Source organism: Heliangelus exortis, chromosome 2 (genome assembly GCF_036169615.1).
Source record: "Heliangelus exortis chromosome 2, bHelExo1.hap1, whole genome shotgun sequence".
Taxonomy (NCBI): Eukaryota; Metazoa; Chordata; class Aves; order Apodiformes; family Trochilidae; genus Heliangelus; species Heliangelus exortis.
This window is the reverse complement of record NC_092423.1, coordinates 117,903,559-117,923,838: the sequence shown is the minus strand read 5'-3', so window position 1 is coordinate 117,923,838 and position 20,280 is coordinate 117,903,559. Positions and strand designations below refer to the sequence as shown.

The following is a 20,280-nucleotide window of genomic DNA, read 5'->3' as shown; positions in this document are numbered from 1 at the left end:
AAAAGAACTACAGTGGGGCAGTGAGCAAGCCAAGTGAAAATAAAAGAGGAAAAATTGCAAGCAAAGGAGGAAGAAAATAGGCACAGTTTACACAGAGAATATTTTCATTGTGTGTTGCTGGGTGTTGCTACATTGCTGTCAAATTCTAATCCTACTGCAAGGAGAACCAGCAACTGAAAGTCATGAACTGATGGAGAGCTGATTTACTCCTTTGTATTCTTAATACCTAGAGTTAAAGCTTGGTGTTGAGGGGCTGGCTGTTGAGGTGAGTAGCATAGTGATGTACCCTCATCTGACCATAGTTGGCAGAAGAAGGAGAGAACAGGGGTGGGAAGGGGGTGGAATGCTTTGATTGTCCACCTTCTGTTGATGTTTGTGACAGCTTGTGGGTGTAGATGAAGAAATGAAAACTACTGGGAACTCAAGCCTAAATTTCAGATAGCAATTAATTGTACTCTGTTTCAAGTCAGAATATCCCTGCCTGCCCACTGAGAAGGCTGTAGTTTTCTGTTTGTGGAAAAGTGCTTTTCAATTTGAATCTATTTCTAAATAGAAGACAAAACAATTAATTGGTATGTAACACATACCCTTCACTGGGCAATTTGAAGAGTATCTACTTTTTTTTTTTTTTGCAGTAAGCAATAACATTTGCAATAAATGCATAGCATGAATTGAAACAGGCATCTATTCACAGCTGTTCTGAAAGTCTGCAGTAGCAATACTTCTTTACCACCTACATCTGATTTTTCTTACTGAGGAAAGAGGTGAGAAATGATAATGGCAAAATTTTCAAAGGTGTTGGGGGCGTATCAACTCTTTAAGATCAGTATAAAAATCAGTATGCTTAGACTATGTCACTAGAAATTGAGAATTTTAAAGCATGGTTCAGGAGTTTGCAGCCCCAGCCTTATAGGATTTTTTAATGCAGAGGTTAAATCAAAATTTTTTATCAAAATGGTAAGAAGGAAGCATTGCTATGCATAAATTCATCCCATATGTCTGACAGGATAAGCATTCTCTTAATCCTCCTGGTCAGTCTTTTGATAGCTTCAAATCATTTACTTGGTAGATGGCTCTTTAACTCAGACATCAAAGAATGTTGTTGTTCATGTAGCAAAAAAAGCATGATTTTGTTTTGAGATTTTATGAACCACATACACCACTCTCTAGTTCCAAAGCAGTGCAGTGTATGGGTGTCCAAGCCAGTTCTACAGGCTGGATTGGATAGGAGGAGCAGTACAGAGTAAATGCCTTGCATGATGCTCTGTCTTAATGTGGCTGTGCCAGGTCTGATGCCTGAGCTACCTGTGCTGGCATCAATCCAGGGATCTCAGCTGCAGTGGGCAGTGTAGACAAACCCTGCAGGAGAAAATCTACTCTGGATAAGCATTTTGAGTTCTACTGTTGTTTTCTTTTACATTTAAAAAACAGGGGAGGTTTTTTGTTTGTCTGTTTGTCTGTGTTTTGTTGCTTTTGCTTTTTTTATCTATTTGGTTTTTAATGAACTGAGCCATAAAACAGTACAGAGGAGAAGGGTAAGCTGGGTTTTAGTTAACATGGAGGTCTGTGCATACCAGTACTCACCAAAAAAGGCAAAGATATTTCAGTGTGTTTTATAACTCAGTACTTCTCTGACTGGACCAGCTGTGAGGGAACGGATGGGACCTGGAGGCATGCACAGATTAGAATACATTTGCAAGGATTTTCTGCTGTTTTATGTTGGGGACAAGCAGTTTTTCTGTTGTGTGTCATCAGCAGCTCTGTTATCAGGAAGGTCAAGGGCATCTCTGTATTAAACATCCCAGCATTTTAGAACCTGTTGTTCTGTGCCCCAACCTCGTCTATGAAGCATATTTGACATTTGAAAACAGTGTAAAGGGTCTTATGTCAAGCCATGATAGAGCAACCCTTCTCTTGCACCATGGCCAACATCTGAATGCAAAGTCCTAAATCAGTGAATTTTCTCTTTGTCCAGGCAGCTTTTGAATACCTCCAAGGACAGAGAGTCCACAGCCTCCCTGAGCAACCTGTTCTGGTGCTTGGTCACCTTCACGGTGAAAAAGTGTTTCCTGACATTCAGGGGGAACCTCCTGTGTTTGTGACCATTGCCTCTGGTCTTGTCACTGGGCACTACTGGAAAGAGCTTGGTTCTGACTTATTTGCACCCTTCCTTCAGGTATTTATGTACACCGATGAGATCCCTCTGAGCCTTTTCTTCTCCAGGCTGGACAGTCCCAGCTCTCCCAGCTTTTTCTCAGAGCAGTGATGTTCCAGTCCCTTCAGCACCTTAGTGGTTCTCAGATGGATTCTGTCCAGATATATCCATGTCTCTGTTCTACTAGGAAGCCCAGAACTGGACCAGCGCTGGAGATGTTGCCTCACCAGTGCTGAGTAAAGGGAAAACAGCAGAGATCAGCTGCTTAGGTTGTTTTTAGATCTGTCTTTTCCATGTTTTATGGTACAAGGCAACAAAAAAAAAGACTCCAGAGGGAGCTTACTCATAATGACAGATTCCTGGATTAGTTTAGTTCCATCTCTCGCTTTTCTGGTGTGTAATGAATCAAAATAGACCCTTTTGGTTTGCTTTCTCTTGTTCTGGTGTAATTAAGGTTTAAAGTATGCAGTTGACTTACTGAGGCACTTCACAGTAAAAAAAAATAATAATTCTGTTCTTCCTCTTGTACCACCATTTTTGGTTACTGTTATTCTTGTATCTCTTTCAGTCCAAAGAGCCAGTTGGGTCCCTTAACTTGAAAGCAGTGACTAATTGGATCAGAACAATAACAACAAAGAAGGAATCTAGCTAACACAGTGAGAGGGTCCCTTGTTTGACAGCTACACAAAAATTGCCTCATTGCTGCGATTCCAGCTGCTTGCCAACAAGGATGCTGCAGATCTTTGCCACCCAGAATGTCCTTCAATACCAAATAAAAAATATTGCTATCAAATTAAGATAATCCTTTTTATCATATAGCTCAGTATTGACATTATAGAAATTATGTGATGAGAGGTTATCTCTTTTATTTCCTTGGTACTGTAGGTTACTACTGTGATCTAAATAAATATGAATAAAGCGATGTGCCAGTCAATTCTTTGTTTAGATGTTGCCAAAATATAATAAGGCACTGTTTTTTTGAGATTGTAGCCTCATGGGAAGAGTGTCCACCTTTTTTTCTGATATGCGTGCATTGACTGCCAGCACAATGTGTCTGAATAACATATCATAGCTCTGAAAACTCCAGGTGATAAATCTTGCCTTATATTTCCCCTTTCTTACTTTATTCCATACCCACAGAGTAATAGTTGGAGAGAAAAACAGGTTTTAGGAAACAAAAAAATGTTAGGAACTAGAGTCTCTTTTATCACTGTCACATCTAATAAAGGTCTCCTTTTTTATTAGCTTTACCAGCATAGTGTCACAGAGACACAAAACAGTCTCTCCAAGAAGTGAACAAATGCAATTTGTCAGATAAGATTCTGGGTTTTGTCCTAGCACTTGCAGTTGAATCTCATTAGTGAAGGGAGCAGTCTTGTTGTCTGTAGTTGCCAGGCAGAAAGGGATCTGAGAGTTTGGATTGACAGGAAGCTGAACATGAGCCAGCAGTGTGCCCAGGTGACCGAGAAGGCCAGTGGCATCCTGGCCTGTATCAGGAACAGTGTGGCCAGCAGGTCCAGGGAAGAGGTGCTGGAGCAGGTCCAGAGAAGAGCAAGGAGGCTGTGAAGGGATTCAGCACAGATCCTGTGAGGAAGGGCTGAGGGAGCTGGGGGTGTTCAGTCTGGAGAAGAGGAGGCTCAGGGGAGACCTCTTCACTCTCTACAACTCCCTGAAAGGAGGGTGTAGCCAGGGAGGGTTGGTCTCTTCTCTTAGACAGCCATCAGTAAGACAAGAGGGCATGGACTTAAGCTCTGGTTTAGGGTGAGGCTTAGGTTAGACATTAGGAAAAAATTCTTTACAGACAGGGTGATCAGGCATTGGAATGGGCTGCCCAGGGAGGTGGTGGATTCTCTGTCCTTGGAGGTTTTTAAGAAGAGACTGGATGTGGCACTCAGTGCCATGGTCTGGTAACCACAGTGGTTGTGGATCAAGGGTTGGACTTGATGATCTCAGAGGTCCTTTCCAACCTGTCTGATTCTATGATTCTGTGAACAGTTCAGGAAACACTGTTGTTTGGGGCAGGTTTCTGTTGGTGTGCTCATGCATGCTGGGAGTCCTTGGCAGCTCAGGTGAAGCAGTGCTGCAAGCTGACAGCATCTGCACCCTCTAAAAACAAGCAGGGCAGCCTATTCTCAGGCATCATGTGTCTGCAGCAGTAGGTGCATTGAAACTAAGATGCTTTTCCCACAGGCCAACTCACAAGCAGGACATCCTAGCTTTGGTGCAAATTCCATAAAAACCTGTTCCTTCTGAAGTGATAGAGTTAAATCTGCAATGTGTCATGCAATAATTTGGGGAATCAATGCTCTGTTTTCCTTTGTGGAGAGCTGGCAGCCTCCCAGTGTCAGAGGGCAGGATTGAGTGCTATGGTTGAACTTATTGCTGGGAAAACACATACATTCAAGATAAAATGATCCCCTCCAGGGAGAAGTCTTCATAGAAATCTGCTATAATATGTGGTAGATGGTAGATCACATGTGATGGAAAAAGGATTACTTCATATCACTAGCATCTGAATTCCTTCATCCTTCATTAGTTACCCATCACTGAATGAGGAGTGAGCAATGAGTGAACCCCAAAGGTAATGAAGATGAAACAATGAACCTCCTAAAACTGTTTGATAACAAGCTTTTGTAAACAGAGTTAATAGGCGATTTTGTGTTATCACATGTTCTTGAAAGGATGAAAAAAATCTCTTTTTGCATGCAAGGCATTTTCAGTAGACAACAAAAAAATTGCCCAAATAAAGAGGTACAAAAAGGTGATGAAAGCTGAAGAGTCACAGCTTGCAGTGGTTTGTTATTAATTTGAGCACATTTGCTTTGCATTTCAAGGAGAAGGACCTTGTAGTCCTGGTGGACAACAAGTTATCCAATGTGCCCTTGTGTCCAAGAAGGCCAATGGTATCCTGGGGTGTATTAAGAAGAATGTGTCCAGCATATCGAGGGAGGTTCTCCTCCCCCTCTACTCTGCCCTAGTGAGACCTCACCTAGAGTATTGCATCCGGTTCTGGGCTCCCTAGTTCAAGAGGGACAGGGATTTACTTGAGAAAGTACAGCAGAGGATTATGGGGTTGATTAAAGGACTGGAACATCTGCCTTATGAGGAAAGGCTGAGACACCTGGGGCTTTTCAGTCTGGAGAGGAAGAAGACTGAGAGGGGATCTAATGAATATGTATAAATATATGAGGGGTGTGTGTCAAGAAGGAAGGGACAGCTTCTGCTCACTTTTGCCCTGTGATAGGATGAGGGGCCATGGATTCAACCTAGAGCACAGGAAGTTCCACCTCAACATGAGAAAGAATTTCATTTTTGTAAGGGTTACAGAGCCCTAGAACAAGCTCCCTAGAGAGGTTGTGGAGTCTCCTTCTTTGAAGACTTTCAAGACCTGTCAGCATGAATTTCTGAGTGACTTGCCCTAATTTTGTTCCTGCTCTGACAGGGGGGTTGGTCTCAATGATCTTCAGAGGTCCCTTCTAACAACTGACATTCTGTGATTCTGTGATCTGTAAACTTAAGGCTTCTTCTGGGGCAAACAAAAAAATGCCCCTGAGATTGTTATTACAGTGGGCTCAGTTCAGTTTCCAGTTTCATTCTAATTCTGTGCATGCCTGATTTCACTCACCTTTGTTTTTAAGCTGATTTCCTAATGTCTGTGTCATGGTAATGTTCAGCAATGCTTCTGATGTGAGTTAGCTACATAGGCTGAGTGAGCAAGGAGAGCAGTTTCTCCTGCCTGTGGAGCAACACAAACCATCTGCTGCTGAGAAGGGTTTTACATGATGGAGGGATAAAAGGTTAGAAAAGTGCCTTGCAAAGGGTGGCAGAGGTTGGAGAGGGAAACCAAAGCTTTGCCTTTCCCTGCAGCCTAGGCTGGAGGACATGTCTGTCTGTGGGGTGGCAGAGCCCTGCTGGCAGCCAGGATGTGAGCATGAGGGTGCCCCAGGCAGGCTGAGTATAGGATATGCCTCAAGTGTATGAGTGTATGCCTCAAGTATACAGGCATCTGGGACATTCAGCAATGTCCCAGACCTGGGAGCTTGTAAAATTCCAAAAACACTGCCTCTGTTGGTGTGAAAAACTTCTGTCACCATGCTGCTGAAATCAGTATGTTCCCAAGGAATGTCTTGATGATTTGGTGTTTTCCGTCAGAGAAAAGGTTCTGTTGAGAGATTACTGGAAAAGTCTGACTGTTGCTATGTGATGTGTTACTGCATACTGCTTTCTGGAATCCCATGTGATATTATAAGACAAGTTTCAGCTGATAGCTGAGAAGGCGACAGAACCAGTGCCAGCCCTGGATATTTAATTCCCTGCTCAAGCCACAACTTGTTTCTAAAACTGTGCCTGGGTTGTTTATGGCACAAGAAAGAAAACACTCAGAAATGCTTTGGTTAACAGCCAGCTAGACCATAAAAGTATAAAAGAGCATCACAAACTAAATTTGTGAACCTGATTTGTGTGATCAGTAGACGGTCAATAAATATTTAAGAGCTACTTAGTAACATTTGATCTTCTGCAGAAGTGCCCAGCTGGAGAGGCAAGCATATTCAGCAAAAGCAAATAGTGGTGTATAAATACATTACAAATCAGTCAAGTGGAAGCCACTAAGCAGCAGTCCTTGTGCTTATTGTCACTAATGACAGGAGATGAGGTGATGGATGATAAAGGTGACTGTTGCTGTGTGTAGAGAGGTCTAATCAGAAGATAGGAGCAGAAGAGCATCCCTTGCATTCTATGGGATAGTTGGGATGCAGTAAGTCTGATGATAGCTGTTTACCTTTACAGTGGTCCTGCCTGGGCATTACAGATGTGAAGGCAAACAAGATGTGGGACTCTGCAGCCTCGACATCCTGTGAGCATGTGTACAGGATCTTGGGGATGCAGCTACAAACTCAATCCAGATTCCTGTTCAGTACCTGCTGGGCTAAGGAGGTGCTAAAGTTCCCTGGAAATCTACTGATCTGTTTAGAGCAGAAATACTTTTGCTGGTTTTAAACAGCAGTGGCCTCTCTGTGGCACCATTGAGCAATACTGAGAGCAGGGCAAACAAGGCAGCACAGTTAATTCAATATTATGCTGCAGTGCCCAGTGTGGAGAGGTTGTGCATACCAAGAGAATTCCCAAGGTAAGATTTCTGCTTACAGTGCATGTGCAAATAGTCATGCCCCAACAGAGCTCAGTGCTTAGTTCCTGTTGAAAATTTATATTTGTGGATTCTGCAGGAGTCAAACTAGAATTTGTTTTCAGAATTCAGGTCTTCTAGATCGGGCTCCACACAGACCACAGGCAGTGATAGTATGGGAGTGTCCAGCTCTCCTTAGCACTCAGGTGTGAGAAAGCAAAGAGCAAAGGGCACATTCTTCTCCTGGAGGTGAGGATTTTCATGTATATATTCTAGTATGTGGAAGAGACCTTTGAATTTTGCTCTTTCAACCTCTCCTCTTCAGCCTCCTTTTCAAGGTTGAATCCCATTCAACTTTGCATGGATTACTTCAGTATTCTTTGGCAGCTGGGTTTTCCTGTCTGTTAGTGGACTACTGGGTAAATGATGCAGTGGATGACACTTTTTGCTTCCATTTGTGAAAAAAATATCAGCTGGTTTATCAGCCAGGAAGAAGAAGGAGGACGCCTTGCATTGTGGAGCTAGGCACATCTCACCTCTTGGGAGAAGATCTGTGAAACACTGCTGAAAGGTAGCACATGGAGTATTCAAAGTAAACTTTCAAACTAAGCTAATGACACACCAAAGGGTTCTAGTACCACTGCAGTAAAGCCCATGAGAAAAAAAAAACCCAACAAAAAATCAAAACTGCATTATTAAAGCATCACTTTTCTTCACTATTCATCTCCCATGTACTTTAGCTATAACCATGCAGACAACAGACTTCATGGCCCTGTCTTCTGAGATAAACTAGGTCTCTTGCTGTTGTGACCACTGTGAAGGCAGAACTACACATTGACTGAAGAATGTTTTAGGGCATATTTGAAATATGAGAATTTTTTTTAAAACCTGGATTAAGCGTATTTTTGACTCCTCAATCTCAGAGATTAGTATAGTTACTTGTTCTCAAGGACTACTGAATTTAAATAAACTATTGTTTGTATTTGGGCCAAAGTTCTCTATGTGACCAAATATAGACTCTGGTGTGCCAGGTGCAGGTATTTAAGATGCTGTGACTCAAAGATGGGAAGGAAGCATTTGAAATCTGTGCGGATCCGTAAGGGATGTGTGTGTGTTTCCACAGATACCTCCTTTATTAACACTGGCTACTATGTTTAACAGTTACTGTGGAGAAGAACTACCTGGCTGTGTGTTTTTTCTAGGAAACTGATTGCTACAAAAAGAGGTTACTCACTGACCTTATGTGGTGCAGCCTCTACCCAGCAATTGAATCAGAATCTGCCCCTGAACTCCTTATGTTCCCGAGAGCACTATAACCACTGCAGAAATGAATGGCAGATACAAGGGAAGAGAATGGAGGAAAAGAGAAATGGATAGAGAAACCGTAGAAGGGGAAAAAAAAAAAAGTAAGGAAGAGAGGAACCTAGCTTTAAAACCTTCTGAAGGGTTATTCCCCTCAGAATAAAATAGCTTTGGTACTGGTCCCTGCTCCAAGTTTTTCTTATAGATGTGTCAGTAAAGAGTCACTGATGAGGAGGTATGAACAGGATTGGGATCACGTTCAGGTTCAGCAGGAAAGATGGGAAGTGTTGTTCTGGAGCTTGCCGATAAGAATGCCTGATAAGGACATGTAGATTTGAACACCTTCATGTTGAACAGGGAATCCCAGTGTTCCCACCTCGTGCAACTGCAGAGCTGATGAGGAAGAGGAAGCTTCCTCCTCCACATCAGAAGAGATCTGTTATAAATCCGTGAAGTACCGTTGTGTTTCTGGAGGAGGTTGTCATCACAAAGAGGCATTTTTCTGCTTTGTGTGTAGGAACTTGCTGGGCTGTCAGCAGTGAGCACTGGTATTATTATAGAGTGTCAGGGCATTGCGTGCATCCTCCCCACTTCTAGGAGCTTCTTCACCTGAGTTAAGGAGTTCAGCTGATGGAGTTTAGGGTGAGCTTTGTCACTGGTAAGAGCTCTTCTGAAGAAGGCTGGAGGTGAGGTTCTGCCCCACCTTTTTCTTGGACTTACTTTGTGGTCACTGGACTGACTGATTATTATCATCGTCTCTGGACCCAGTTCTAATTTTGTCTTGCTGTCAGTCTCAGCTCCCATCTCACCTTTCCTGGTGAGGTTGCCAGCCAAAAAGTCATTGGAGGGAGGTCAGGCCCTTCCTTCCATGCTCTGAATTTTGGGAGGTTTTAGAAGCTTCAGCTGTCTTTATTCCTTATAGAACCTGCCTGTCTGGTCTTGGCACTTGGAAGGAATAAAAAGGTTTAGATATTGCAAATTAGAACCCATAAAGAATGTGGTTTGAATGGCCCTCTATCTTAAAAAAAACAACTTGTGTATTGCAGTACTGAATATTGCAGTGCCTAACGTGGATATTGTGAGACACAAAATAGTATTTTGTGTCTAGCCTAGAGTGCAGCCTAGAGTGCAGCTATGACAGAAAGCAAAACTTACATTTAAGAGTAAAAACCCAGAAAAAGTAAGCTATACATTGCAGAAGACTATACATTGCAGTTCCTGAAAACATAATAACATGGGGCTTTCTTAACTTACAGGAGAAGCTTCAGGTGAAAACATTGATATCATGTTTTAGTTTTCAGTTTTCAGTGTCTTGTAATTACCTTATGCAGTGAAGAAGGAGCATGGGTGCAGAATTCAGGAACCTTGATTTCTTTAGACAGAAAGGTATTTAGGAAATAAGAGCTCGTCTCCCTAGCCTCAGCCAGCCCTGTCACTTGGAAATAAATTGGTATGAATAAGGTCATTCAGGTAACTTTTCCACTGGCTTCATGCATTAATGTTGCTGCATTTTAAACCCAGATGAAATTCCAAGTGAGATTTGGAAAACTGAACGAGCAATAGCTGCACTGCAGACTCTGCTCTTCCATTTATTGTTAATTTAGGAGCCTGAAACAAGACAGAGATCATGGCAAGTGCAGTAAAAATAAGTATAAATACAATCTGGGCCCTTTAAAAGTTCGTGCTTGCTATAGTTTGGCTGTGCAATGACATCAGAAAATACCTTACAAATACCTTACTGGATGTATTGGCATATATGTCTATGTGCAATATTGACTTGGTTTTTTTTTATCTGAGCTAGCATATTCAGTAATGGCATGGATAAAAGCTAAAACTATGCTTATACTTTCAGGTATCTTCTGGCATAATGCCTTCAAGTAATATTAGATGTGGTAAGATTAGATTGGTTAACATTAGATGGGATTTGTTTAATTGCAACTATAAAATGTCACTAGCACTTTCAAATATTTTCATGTTGGCCCCAGGAACACCTTAAGTGCATTTTTTCAGGAGCCTTCATGTATTCAGGATTTACAAGTAGTGGAAATGGGGGCTGTCAGATAATTCTAGTAAAAGCCAGATTCCAAACAAACAAAAGCTCATGTAATAGGCTCTGGCTGTCAAAAAAATCCTTGCTGTTGAATATTGTGGATTCCAAAAATCTAATACCAATGGGAGAAGTACAAGGTAAAAAAAAAGGTTTTATTAACTAAAAATTCACACCAGACTCAGAAAATAATTTTAACTGAGACTCATTAGAGGCTAAGAGAATAGTTTTCTGGAGTTAAGTCTTTTCTGGAGTAAGTAGCTTGCCCTGTTCTTTCTTTTCCCTAATCATATTTTTATGGTTACTGCTAAAGCCAGGATACTGGTGAAGACAATCCTTGTCTCAACAACCATTTTCACATATTTCTGAGGTTTTCATGGAAAATATATACATGCAAAAATAAGTTTTCAATTAGCCTTTAGCCAGCTAGGGAAAGAAATAAATGCTAGAAAACTCAGCTGGGCAATCCCAAGAACTGAAAAGCATTCTTGTAGCATTAATTAAAAGTAAATTCATTATAAATTCATTAAAAGCATTCATTAAAAGTAAATGGCTTTTCAGATCAGTTGTCAGAAAAATATGATATGTTATGATCATCAACTAATTCCTCATTAATTAGGAACTTCTAGATAATAGAGTTTGACACCTTACATCCTCTGATATTAGCTGTATATACACGTCTGAGTCTGGTTACCTTAGTCTGTTTTTAATTTGGGAACAAAATTATCCATTTTCTCTTTAACTCTTCCTTCTAACTCTGTTTCTCCATAATCAGAATTTGTATATACAGTTATGTAGAAGGGTTTGCTACTCTCTTATTTCAGTGAGGTTGCCTTTGTGCCTGCTAATGTATTTCCTTTGTTTTATATTCCAAGCCCTGACCCTACCCTGGAATGTCAGAAATCCAGTGTAACCTTGGGCTTTTCTTCAGAGCAAGGAGGATCTGGGTGTATCCATCAGGGTTTGTTCCCCAAGCTGGGCATTTTTAAGTGACCTGAGTGTTGTTTTGGGCAGGGCTGAAGTGACCCAGTGTGTAAGACAGGAGGTGGTTAATTTGGTTAATTTGATCACTGTGACATTGTCAACCTGAGTCAAAACATGTGATGATGACAAAGCACCATTTGATCAACGTTTTTTTGGGTTTTGTTTTTGTTTGTTTTCATTTGTTTGGGGTTTTTTTGTTTGTTTGTTTGGATTGTTTTTCCCCCTATCATCTTCTAATGAAGAGTCTGTGATCCTACAGGTATGGATGCTGCTATTGCTAAGGTCTTTGTCAGCTCTGGGTTGAGCTGCATCACTGGTATGGTAGAGACATAGTGGGATTATATACTTTAAAACCTTGATTCCATCCACGAGTTGCACACTGGCACTCTCAATGGTTTGTGCTGGCTTCCCCCTTGGCAGCTCAGGATATCAGGTATTGCTTCTGTCTTAGGATTTTGTCATGCTTTGGGACTCTAAGCACCCACAGCAGATCAGAACTGTTTCTGAGTGAACATTCTCTCTCCAGACAGGGCCCAGACATGCCATGCAGAGGTGTTAGCTCAGGAGAGACCTGCAGCTGTCTCAGTGCAGTGCTTCATTTGGGTCTTGCTACATGAGCCACTGAGCTCAGATGAGTGCCATGAGCTGCTGCCTTCTTTGGGGTCCCTTTGCAAATTCCTCACATGGTGAGGACGTGTCCAGGCTGGCGTGGCACTTGCCAGTGAAGAATTGATGCACTTCCCTGCTGAGGCAATTGAGATATGTTCAACCACCTGTATGGAGCAGCAGTGATAAAGAGTGAAGAGTCTGCTTTTTGGTTTGTGAATGTCATCCAGCTTTCAAATTTGCTTTAGTTCCTTCTGAGTGTACCACCAAAGCCTTCTGGAAAGAATTTAGAATGTTGGGCTTTGGCAAGATTTTGGGCAGTGGTCCAGGGAAGTGGAGTAGTGGTCCTTTTACAGACATTTAGTAAAAGCACAGTGCTGCTCCAGATCTAGAGAGCTTCCTCTAGGTTTCATGTATATGTATAAATAATCCAAGCATTAAGTTTTCTGAACAGTTGGTGCTATGTGGGAAGAGATGCCTATTAGTTCACATAATGCTTACATCTCATCATGGAGCCCTTCACTACTAATTAACAATGAATTGCTGCAGCTTGGGGTACACATATGAAGTAGTGCTTTCTTGAGTCTTAAAAAGAAAAATACAGGTGAAAAATACTGCTATTAAATAGGCAAATAAGGCACAAGTTTTAAACTTTGCTATTATTTTTGTAATGTATTTTTAGTTGATGGCAGAGATGCCTTGGGTGTTCTTATGTATTGTTTAAATAATGTGCATAACCTAGAATTAATGCAGTCTTTTTCTGATAACCAACTCTGTTCTAGAGTTAATGAGTAGGATGTTTTCTCCTTCTGTACAGCAGGATATCTGTGCTTGCCCTACTAGCATGTTCTTTTTCCTTTCTTCAGTCCCACTCTTGCCATGGCCCACAGGAATCTGACTGGGAGCTGTAATGTTAACTGTGGATGTAAGATTCATGAGTACGAGCCTGTCTGTGGATCAGATGGAATAACATATTTTAATCCTTGCCTAGCTGGCTGCATCAATGGTGGAAACCATAGCACAGGGGTAAGTGCTTCACCCACCCACCCACATAGAACCTGTGAGTAACCCCTTGGGACTGATACGGATCAAAGACTTCTCAGTTTCTAGCACGATCACCCCCCCTCTGAGCTTCAGGGAAGTTGCTCTGCAGCTGACTCATGCAGGAGTCTTTGCATGTTTTGAAAGGTTGGTAATGCTACTATTTCATGGTCCCCCCTTTCTTCCAGTTATCAACAGATTTGAGGCATGAGTTCATACTCCAATTAAATGCATGTGAAGTGCCATGGGGAGGGCTGTTGTTTCCACTACAGACTCTGAAGCCCCCAATGGCAGTAGCCTTGCTGGGCTCAGAGAGGGGACCTTGAGTCTGTGTCATCTAATTCAGCTTTCCACTAACACAGGCAGCCATACTGTCACTCCCCAGACTCATCATCATGAGTGTTAAGAGCAATCTGAGATTTTTCCTACTTCCCTCTCTGCATAGAAGGAAGAACTTAACTCTCCAGTAGGTGGAAGTATTTTAAACTTATGTTTAAATTTAGCATCGACCTGTTGAAAGTCATCGGTCTTTGAGTCAGCCTCATCATGTTGCTCCTGCAGCAATGAATTGATGGGTCCTTTGTTTGCACGGGTAGGTAAAGGCTGCCTGTGTATTCTGCTCTCATAAAATAGTCTGGCCATTCTCCTAGCATGTGATTATTTTGAATTCAAGTAATCAGAACTTAAATGATATTAATAATCCACTTCCTTTCCTGGAAGCACATTTCCTGTTACAGCCCAGGCTTTCAGTTGTGCTGGACTGGGGAAGAGCATCCTGATGGTAAAATTAAACCATGGAAATCTGACATTCTCCAGGACTGGGCACAGGAAAGCAGTTGAAAAGCAGGATCTGATCTAAATATCCACTGAACATTATGATCATGATTGCTTCATACAAAAACCAGACTCTTAAATTCCTCTGTTGCAGAACTGTTCTTTTAAAAAGCATAGTTAAAAAGTATAAGAAGTAATGTAAACATTGATTTTCTCAGGATTTGAATGTGCTTTCCAGAAAGCTTTTTTGTAATGTACCAGTCTCCCTATTGGCAGTCCTGATCCAGCCTGTGAAGCAGGGGTACATTAGGTCCAGTGCTGTGCTTTCTCCAGTTGACTGGATAGTGGTCTGGAAATGCAAGTTCACACATAGGTGCCACTGAAAAACGATTAATTTCCTTTAGAGTTTCTTTTTTTAAGAGTATCTTGCTGGTTTTTAGTACAAAATTGCCTTCGCCCAATTGGAAAAGCCTGCAATATGGGCCTGTCTGTGATGAACTTTCAGTGTCTATATGAATATTATTTGTGCTTCAGAAGTATGTGCTCTTCACTACAGTGAAACATACTTGTGATTTAAGGAAATATCCCTCGTGGCCTGAAGTTTTAATCTGATGGTGACTAGAATAGGGCTGACATTGATAGGAAAATGCATCTCTTACAGTATTCTTATATTATGAAGCTTTATGTAGTGCACTTTTAAAAGCAACAAATATAAGCTTTTGCCACTGTGTAACACATGAAATGCTGCTAGCATATAACATTCACTTTTAGCTTTAAAACATACAATGTTTTAAAAATTAACCATTTAAAATTGGAATTAAGAGAAGAAGATGCTAGTGTGCAGTTGGTACTTGGTTTATATATACATTGCTGTACTCAAGCATTTCTTTTGTGTCATGTCTGTCTCGTTTAGTACATAGACTTGGTTTCTCTGGTGATGAACCAAGACTGCCTAGTAAAGAGAACTATTTTCTGTAGGATGCCTGTTTGGCATTTGCATTTGGAAGCAATGAGAAGATTAGGATGAGGGACTGTAGGAATAAAGCAGGTACTCATGTGATATTAGAGGGGGAGTGCTGCCTAGGGAACCTGTATTCTGTCATTGCTTTTGTTCCTAAGCGATGCTGGGCAAGTAGCTTGAAGAAAACTACTCCCAGTTGGTCATTAATCTTGTATTCTTCATATTCTGGATGACAGACACAAACAGTAAGCAGAAGTGCCATTTGTAGAAACACTGAATGCCTAAATCTGTATCTGAAGGCATGAAAAGATACATTTAGAATACATTTTTACATAGCAGAAAATGTTCTGAAAGAAGGGATCTGGATCATCTCAAAGTTATTCACCCACATTTGTGAAAGTTCTGATCTGTTTCAGTTACTTAGGTACAAAATAGAGATAACAGCATCAATGCCTCATGTCATGAACTCTCTGGTTTTAGTCCTGTCTGCATCCCATCCATATCTACACCCAAGTGAAGGTCCTGGGCTCCAGGTGTGATGTGCAGTTTGTTGCTTTTTAGCCAAATCTGGGTAGACTTCCACTGAGATGGCAGAAGACACGACCTGAGTATGAAAGCCAACAGCTGACCAAATTCCAGGATATGCATTGTCAGTGCTGCTGAAAGAGTGCTTTCTCACAGTTTTTATAATACAGTAGAAACAATCTTTTTCTCCAACCTCCATGTGGCAAGTGATTGAATTTTTTGGCAGAATTACCTGATAATATTCCAGATTTTCTTTTTTTTTTTGCTCAGTCTAGATAAAGCAATGGAAAGGCAATCTCATCATGGAGAGTCCTGGCCAGCTTTAAAAATACTTGTGTTCGTAACTTCACTTTTACTTGGGGTAAAAGAGAGAGAAGATGCTTGATTGAGCACAGGACTGTTGTAGCTTGTCTCTGCACATTGTCCTTCTCACACGGGGTTTTATCATGTGGAAAATGTTCTTTTTTTACTCTCCCCAGGTAAGAAATTATACAGAATGTGCCTGTGTCCAGAGCCGCCAGGTGATCACTCCGCCAACAGTGGGCCAGCGCAGTCAGCTCCGCCTGGTTATCGTCAAAACCTACCTGAATGAGAATGGCTATGCTGTTTCTGGGAAGTGTGATCGAACCTGCAACACACTTATCCCCTTCCTGATATTCCTCTTCATTGTCACCCTTATAACAGCATGTGCCCAGCCATCAGCAATCATTGTGACACTCAGGTGAGAGCTCAGTTATGGTTTTTAAGGTATTTTTGCTGTGCCCGCTGTCACCAGTGCCTGTGTCAGAAGAGGCTGGGGCAGTGCAACCAAACTCCTTCAGGCTTAAATATCCTTAAAAAGTAAACAGAACTTTGGAGAGGTTCTCCAAAGAACATGGAGACATGGAGAGGGTGGAACTTGCTTGTATTTAGAATATGTGATGTGATAATCCACTTGAAGAAACATGAAGTGCCCAGCTACTTCGAGGCGCTATAAAGAGAGAATAAGTAAAAAAAGCACCATGTAAGAAAATTATTATTCCTGAAGAAATTTTCAACCTTCTCAGACAAATGGTTTGGATTTCCAAATGCAAGTGAAAAAAATTATCCTTTTGTCTTTCTTAAAATTGTTCATTCCTGCCACATGCCTGTTTTTGAATCTTCCCTTGTTTCTTCACAAGAAGTTTTACCTTGTACTGTAGTAGTGTCACTGTTGTTTAAGGATAGAGAATAACACAGTCTTTGTTGGGAAAGATACTATCATTTATTTGCCCATTTGAAAAAAAGTGTTCATGTTTTTGGATTGACTTTTCCCATCTGTTCCATTTGGTCTACTAAATATTACTACTCCCTGTGCCCATTCTGCATCCATTTTAAAGACAGTTTCTGTAAGTGAACTTCAGCTTGATTTTTAAAGTGAGCTGAAAAAGCAAAATATGGTCTACTGCTAAAATAAATTTGTATCTGTATAACATACATTGCTATTGTTGAGGAGGAAGAATTAGAGGAAAATGAGATCATTATTTACTAGGCTTCACAAAGCACATCCATAGGTATTGGTTCTCCTGCTAACAAAAGGACAACGAGAATAGTTTAAAGATATTGTTTCAGTTTGGAATCTTAGTTCAAGAACTAAGTTCCTATTTCAGACAGAGATAAGCTGGAAGACAGAAAAAAGTAGTGTTGCATTGCATAGTGCAGCATAGCATAGAATATTTTAGTTGAAGGGTCTAACAGTGATCATCTAGTCCACATGTCTGAACACTTCAGGGATGACCAAAAGTTAAAACATGTTGTTAAGGGCGTTGTCCAAACGCTCACAGGCTTGTGGCATCAACTACCTCTCTCAGAAGCCTGTTCCAGTGTCTGAGATGCTCTTCAGAAACACACCTAAAATGATCCAGATAGAAACAGTCATTCAGTCCGTGAGACCAGGTCAGAGTTGATCTGAAGTACATCCCTACGAAACCCTGAAGTGCTTGTGGTGTAGCTGTCTGGTCCTCAACGTGAGTTGTTCAGCTTTTTAAGTTTGCTTCTCTTGAGCTGCATTAATTGCTAACATAGAGATACCTATATAAATCAGTTTTCTGACCTTACTTCTTATCTCTTCATGTTTTTCACCCATATAATAACAATAACAACAATAAATAATAGAATACAACAGCAATAATAACAATTAAAAAACCCCACATTGTCATACACAGCAAATACACAAAAATAAAGTACAATCAATGAACATTAATATTAGTCTCACACCAGTGGGGTGCATAAGGGACATCTCCAGTAGGATTTTATAGTGTTCAGTAAAAAAAGGTGGCCTTTACACATGGAGAGTGACACCCACTGCCAAATTACATGTTATGCTTAGGGCATTAGTGAAAGATTTGTAACCCAAGTTGATTCTCTTATTTCTGAATTTCTGAGTGAGTACTTGAGTTTGAAGTCTTGAGTTTAGAACTCTTCTTTGACTGCAGTCTTTTTTTGTGTTTCTATCTTGTATTTCAACATATGAGAAGCTGCCTATCTTAATTTCAGACATAGTTTAAGATTTTTTAATCAAAAGAAAATACATGGTTAACTAAAATTGGAATTACATTGTTGAATATCATTACTTTGCTCAACTTTTTTCCTTTGAAACCAGTGGGAAAAATCTTGTTTTACTCTGTACTGAAAAGGCACAGTCTTTAAATAGACTGTTTGGATGTTTCTACTGATATTTTTCCTTAAGTACGTCCAAAATGCTTATGCTATACAGAGATCTGTATATTAAATTCAGAAACTGAGTCCAGCTTTCAGCAACTTAATTGACCATTAATTCTAATTTATCTGGAAAATATTAAGAAAATAAAGCAAGACATTAAATGAAATAAAAGGAAACTATGATGAGAAGTGATAAATATTTTTGATGGATTCTCTATATTTCCTTAATGGATTTGGATCAAACTCTTTAGGTCTTACATAGGTAAAGAGAGGTTAAATGGTGTGACAGATTTTGGCCAGCAGGTCCAGGGAAGGGATTCTGCTCCTGTACTCAGCTCTGGTGAGGCCACAGCTTGAGTCCTGTGTCCAGTTCTGGGCCCCTCAGTTCATGAAGGAGATTGAGGTGCTGGAGCAGATCCAGAGAAGAGCAAGGAGGCTGTGAAGGGATGCAGCACAAGTCCTGTGAGGAAGGGCTGAGGGAGCTGGGGGTGTTCAGTCTGGAGAAGAGGAGGCTCAGGGGAGACCTCATCACTCTCTACAACTCCCTGAAAGGAGGGGGTAGCCAGGGGGGGTTGGTCTCTTTTCCCAGGCAACTCTCAGCAAGACAAGAGGGCAGGGTCTCAAGTTGTGCCGGGGGAGGTTTAGGTTGGACATTAGAAAGAATTTCTTTATGGAGAGGGTGATCAGACATTGGAATGGGCTGCCCAGGGAGGTGGTGGATTCTCTGTCCCTGGAGGTTTTTAAGAAGAGACTGGATGTGGCACTCAGTGCCGTGGTCTGGTAACTGCAGTGGTTGTGGCTCAAGGGTTGGACTTGATGATCTCAGAGGTCCCTTCCAACCCAGCCAATTCTATGATTCTATGATTAAACAGGGAAAGGAGAGGCAATAAGAGTTAATATTAGAAACAAACCAGAAGAAATTTAGACAGATATTTCTTTATAGCTCAGAAAAAAGCCACATGATAGAGCGAGAACATACGACGCTCACTGTTTCTTCAGAGGAGTTTTCTTTTTGCTTGCTAGGTCTGTCGAAGATGGGGAGCGGCCCTTTGCACTAGGAATGCAGTTTGTGTTGTTACGAACCCTTGGTAAGTCTTACCAATACTCAGCCTTTCCATAAAGAGTTGTCACATTCTTCTTAAATGTACCATGAAAGTACTAATATATCCATAAATCTGTAACTAGTGTCCTGACTAATTTTGTTAAGAACTTAAAATTAATAGTTTCTGAAAAGGTTGTAGCTGAGAATGTATTTACTTTTCTTAATTTTTTTTTTTCATTGACTTTCTGGAACAACTTTTTTCCCCCCAGAATGAGCTATTTTTACAGTTTCAAATTTCATTAAAAAATTAGATTACTAAATATTATTTTGTAATTTTTTTTCTTTTTTAGGAACATATTTTTATTGCTTTGATCAATAATTATGGCTTTTTAAATTTTTGAAATATTTGTTACTAAATGTCTAATTTCAGTTGTTTCAAATGAAAAAGGGTACATGTTAGAAGTCTCTGTTCCACAAGGTATTTTCTTTCAAGGTCTTAAAGTTCTAAAATCTTGCCTATGAAAAACACTCCAGGTGTTCATCTACTGTGAAACCTGACTAGAGCAAGCAAGGATTGTTCTATGAGAACAAAAGCAGAAGGCTGTATGGGTGCATCAGGAAGTTTTCTTTGAGGAAGGATGTTTCTGACTTATTTTAAAGGTGGTGTATGAGTGGAGAAAAGAGGATCATTCAGTAGGCTGGTTGCATTTTTAGCAGCCTTAGAAGTTAAAGTCTGCTTTGGAAAATATCTATTCAAAAGAAAATTAACAGCTGTAGCAATCTCTCCACTTCTGTCCATCCTGAGTGGAGAAACATTTTGCAGTCTTTAAGGCTTTTTCTCCTTAATCTAAAGCAGCAATACCTGCCCTTTCCCAGCTCTTGGCAATGGATAATTGAGCAAGTAACACTCTGGAGTTATTGTGGTGTTTTATTCCTCTACCTTATTTCCTAAGAGCACCATTGTATTTTCTTTTGGGGGACACCTAGTTCAAAACAAACGGTCTGGTGATGGCAGATTGAAGCAGTACCTGTTGTAGGG

The 20,280-nt window shown here is 40.8% G+C and overlaps 1 protein-coding gene across 2 annotated transcripts in view; it reads left to right on the top strand.

Annotated features, from left to right (window-relative positions):
* Positions 1 to 20,280, top strand: part of SLCO5A1 (solute carrier organic anion transporter family member 5A1) — an 81,024-nt gene that overhangs the window by 51,709 nt on the left and 9,035 nt on the right. For both annotated transcript variants that reach the window (XM_071737752.1, XM_071737753.1), the window contains exons 7-9: positions 13,086 to 13,245; positions 16,000 to 16,241; positions 19,223 to 19,287. In XM_071737752.1, the coding sequence (XP_071593853.1) occupies positions 13,086 to 13,245; positions 16,000 to 16,241; positions 19,223 to 19,287 (467 nt within the window). The remainder of the gene's footprint in view (positions 1 to 13,085; positions 13,246 to 15,999; positions 16,242 to 19,222; positions 19,288 to 20,280) is intronic.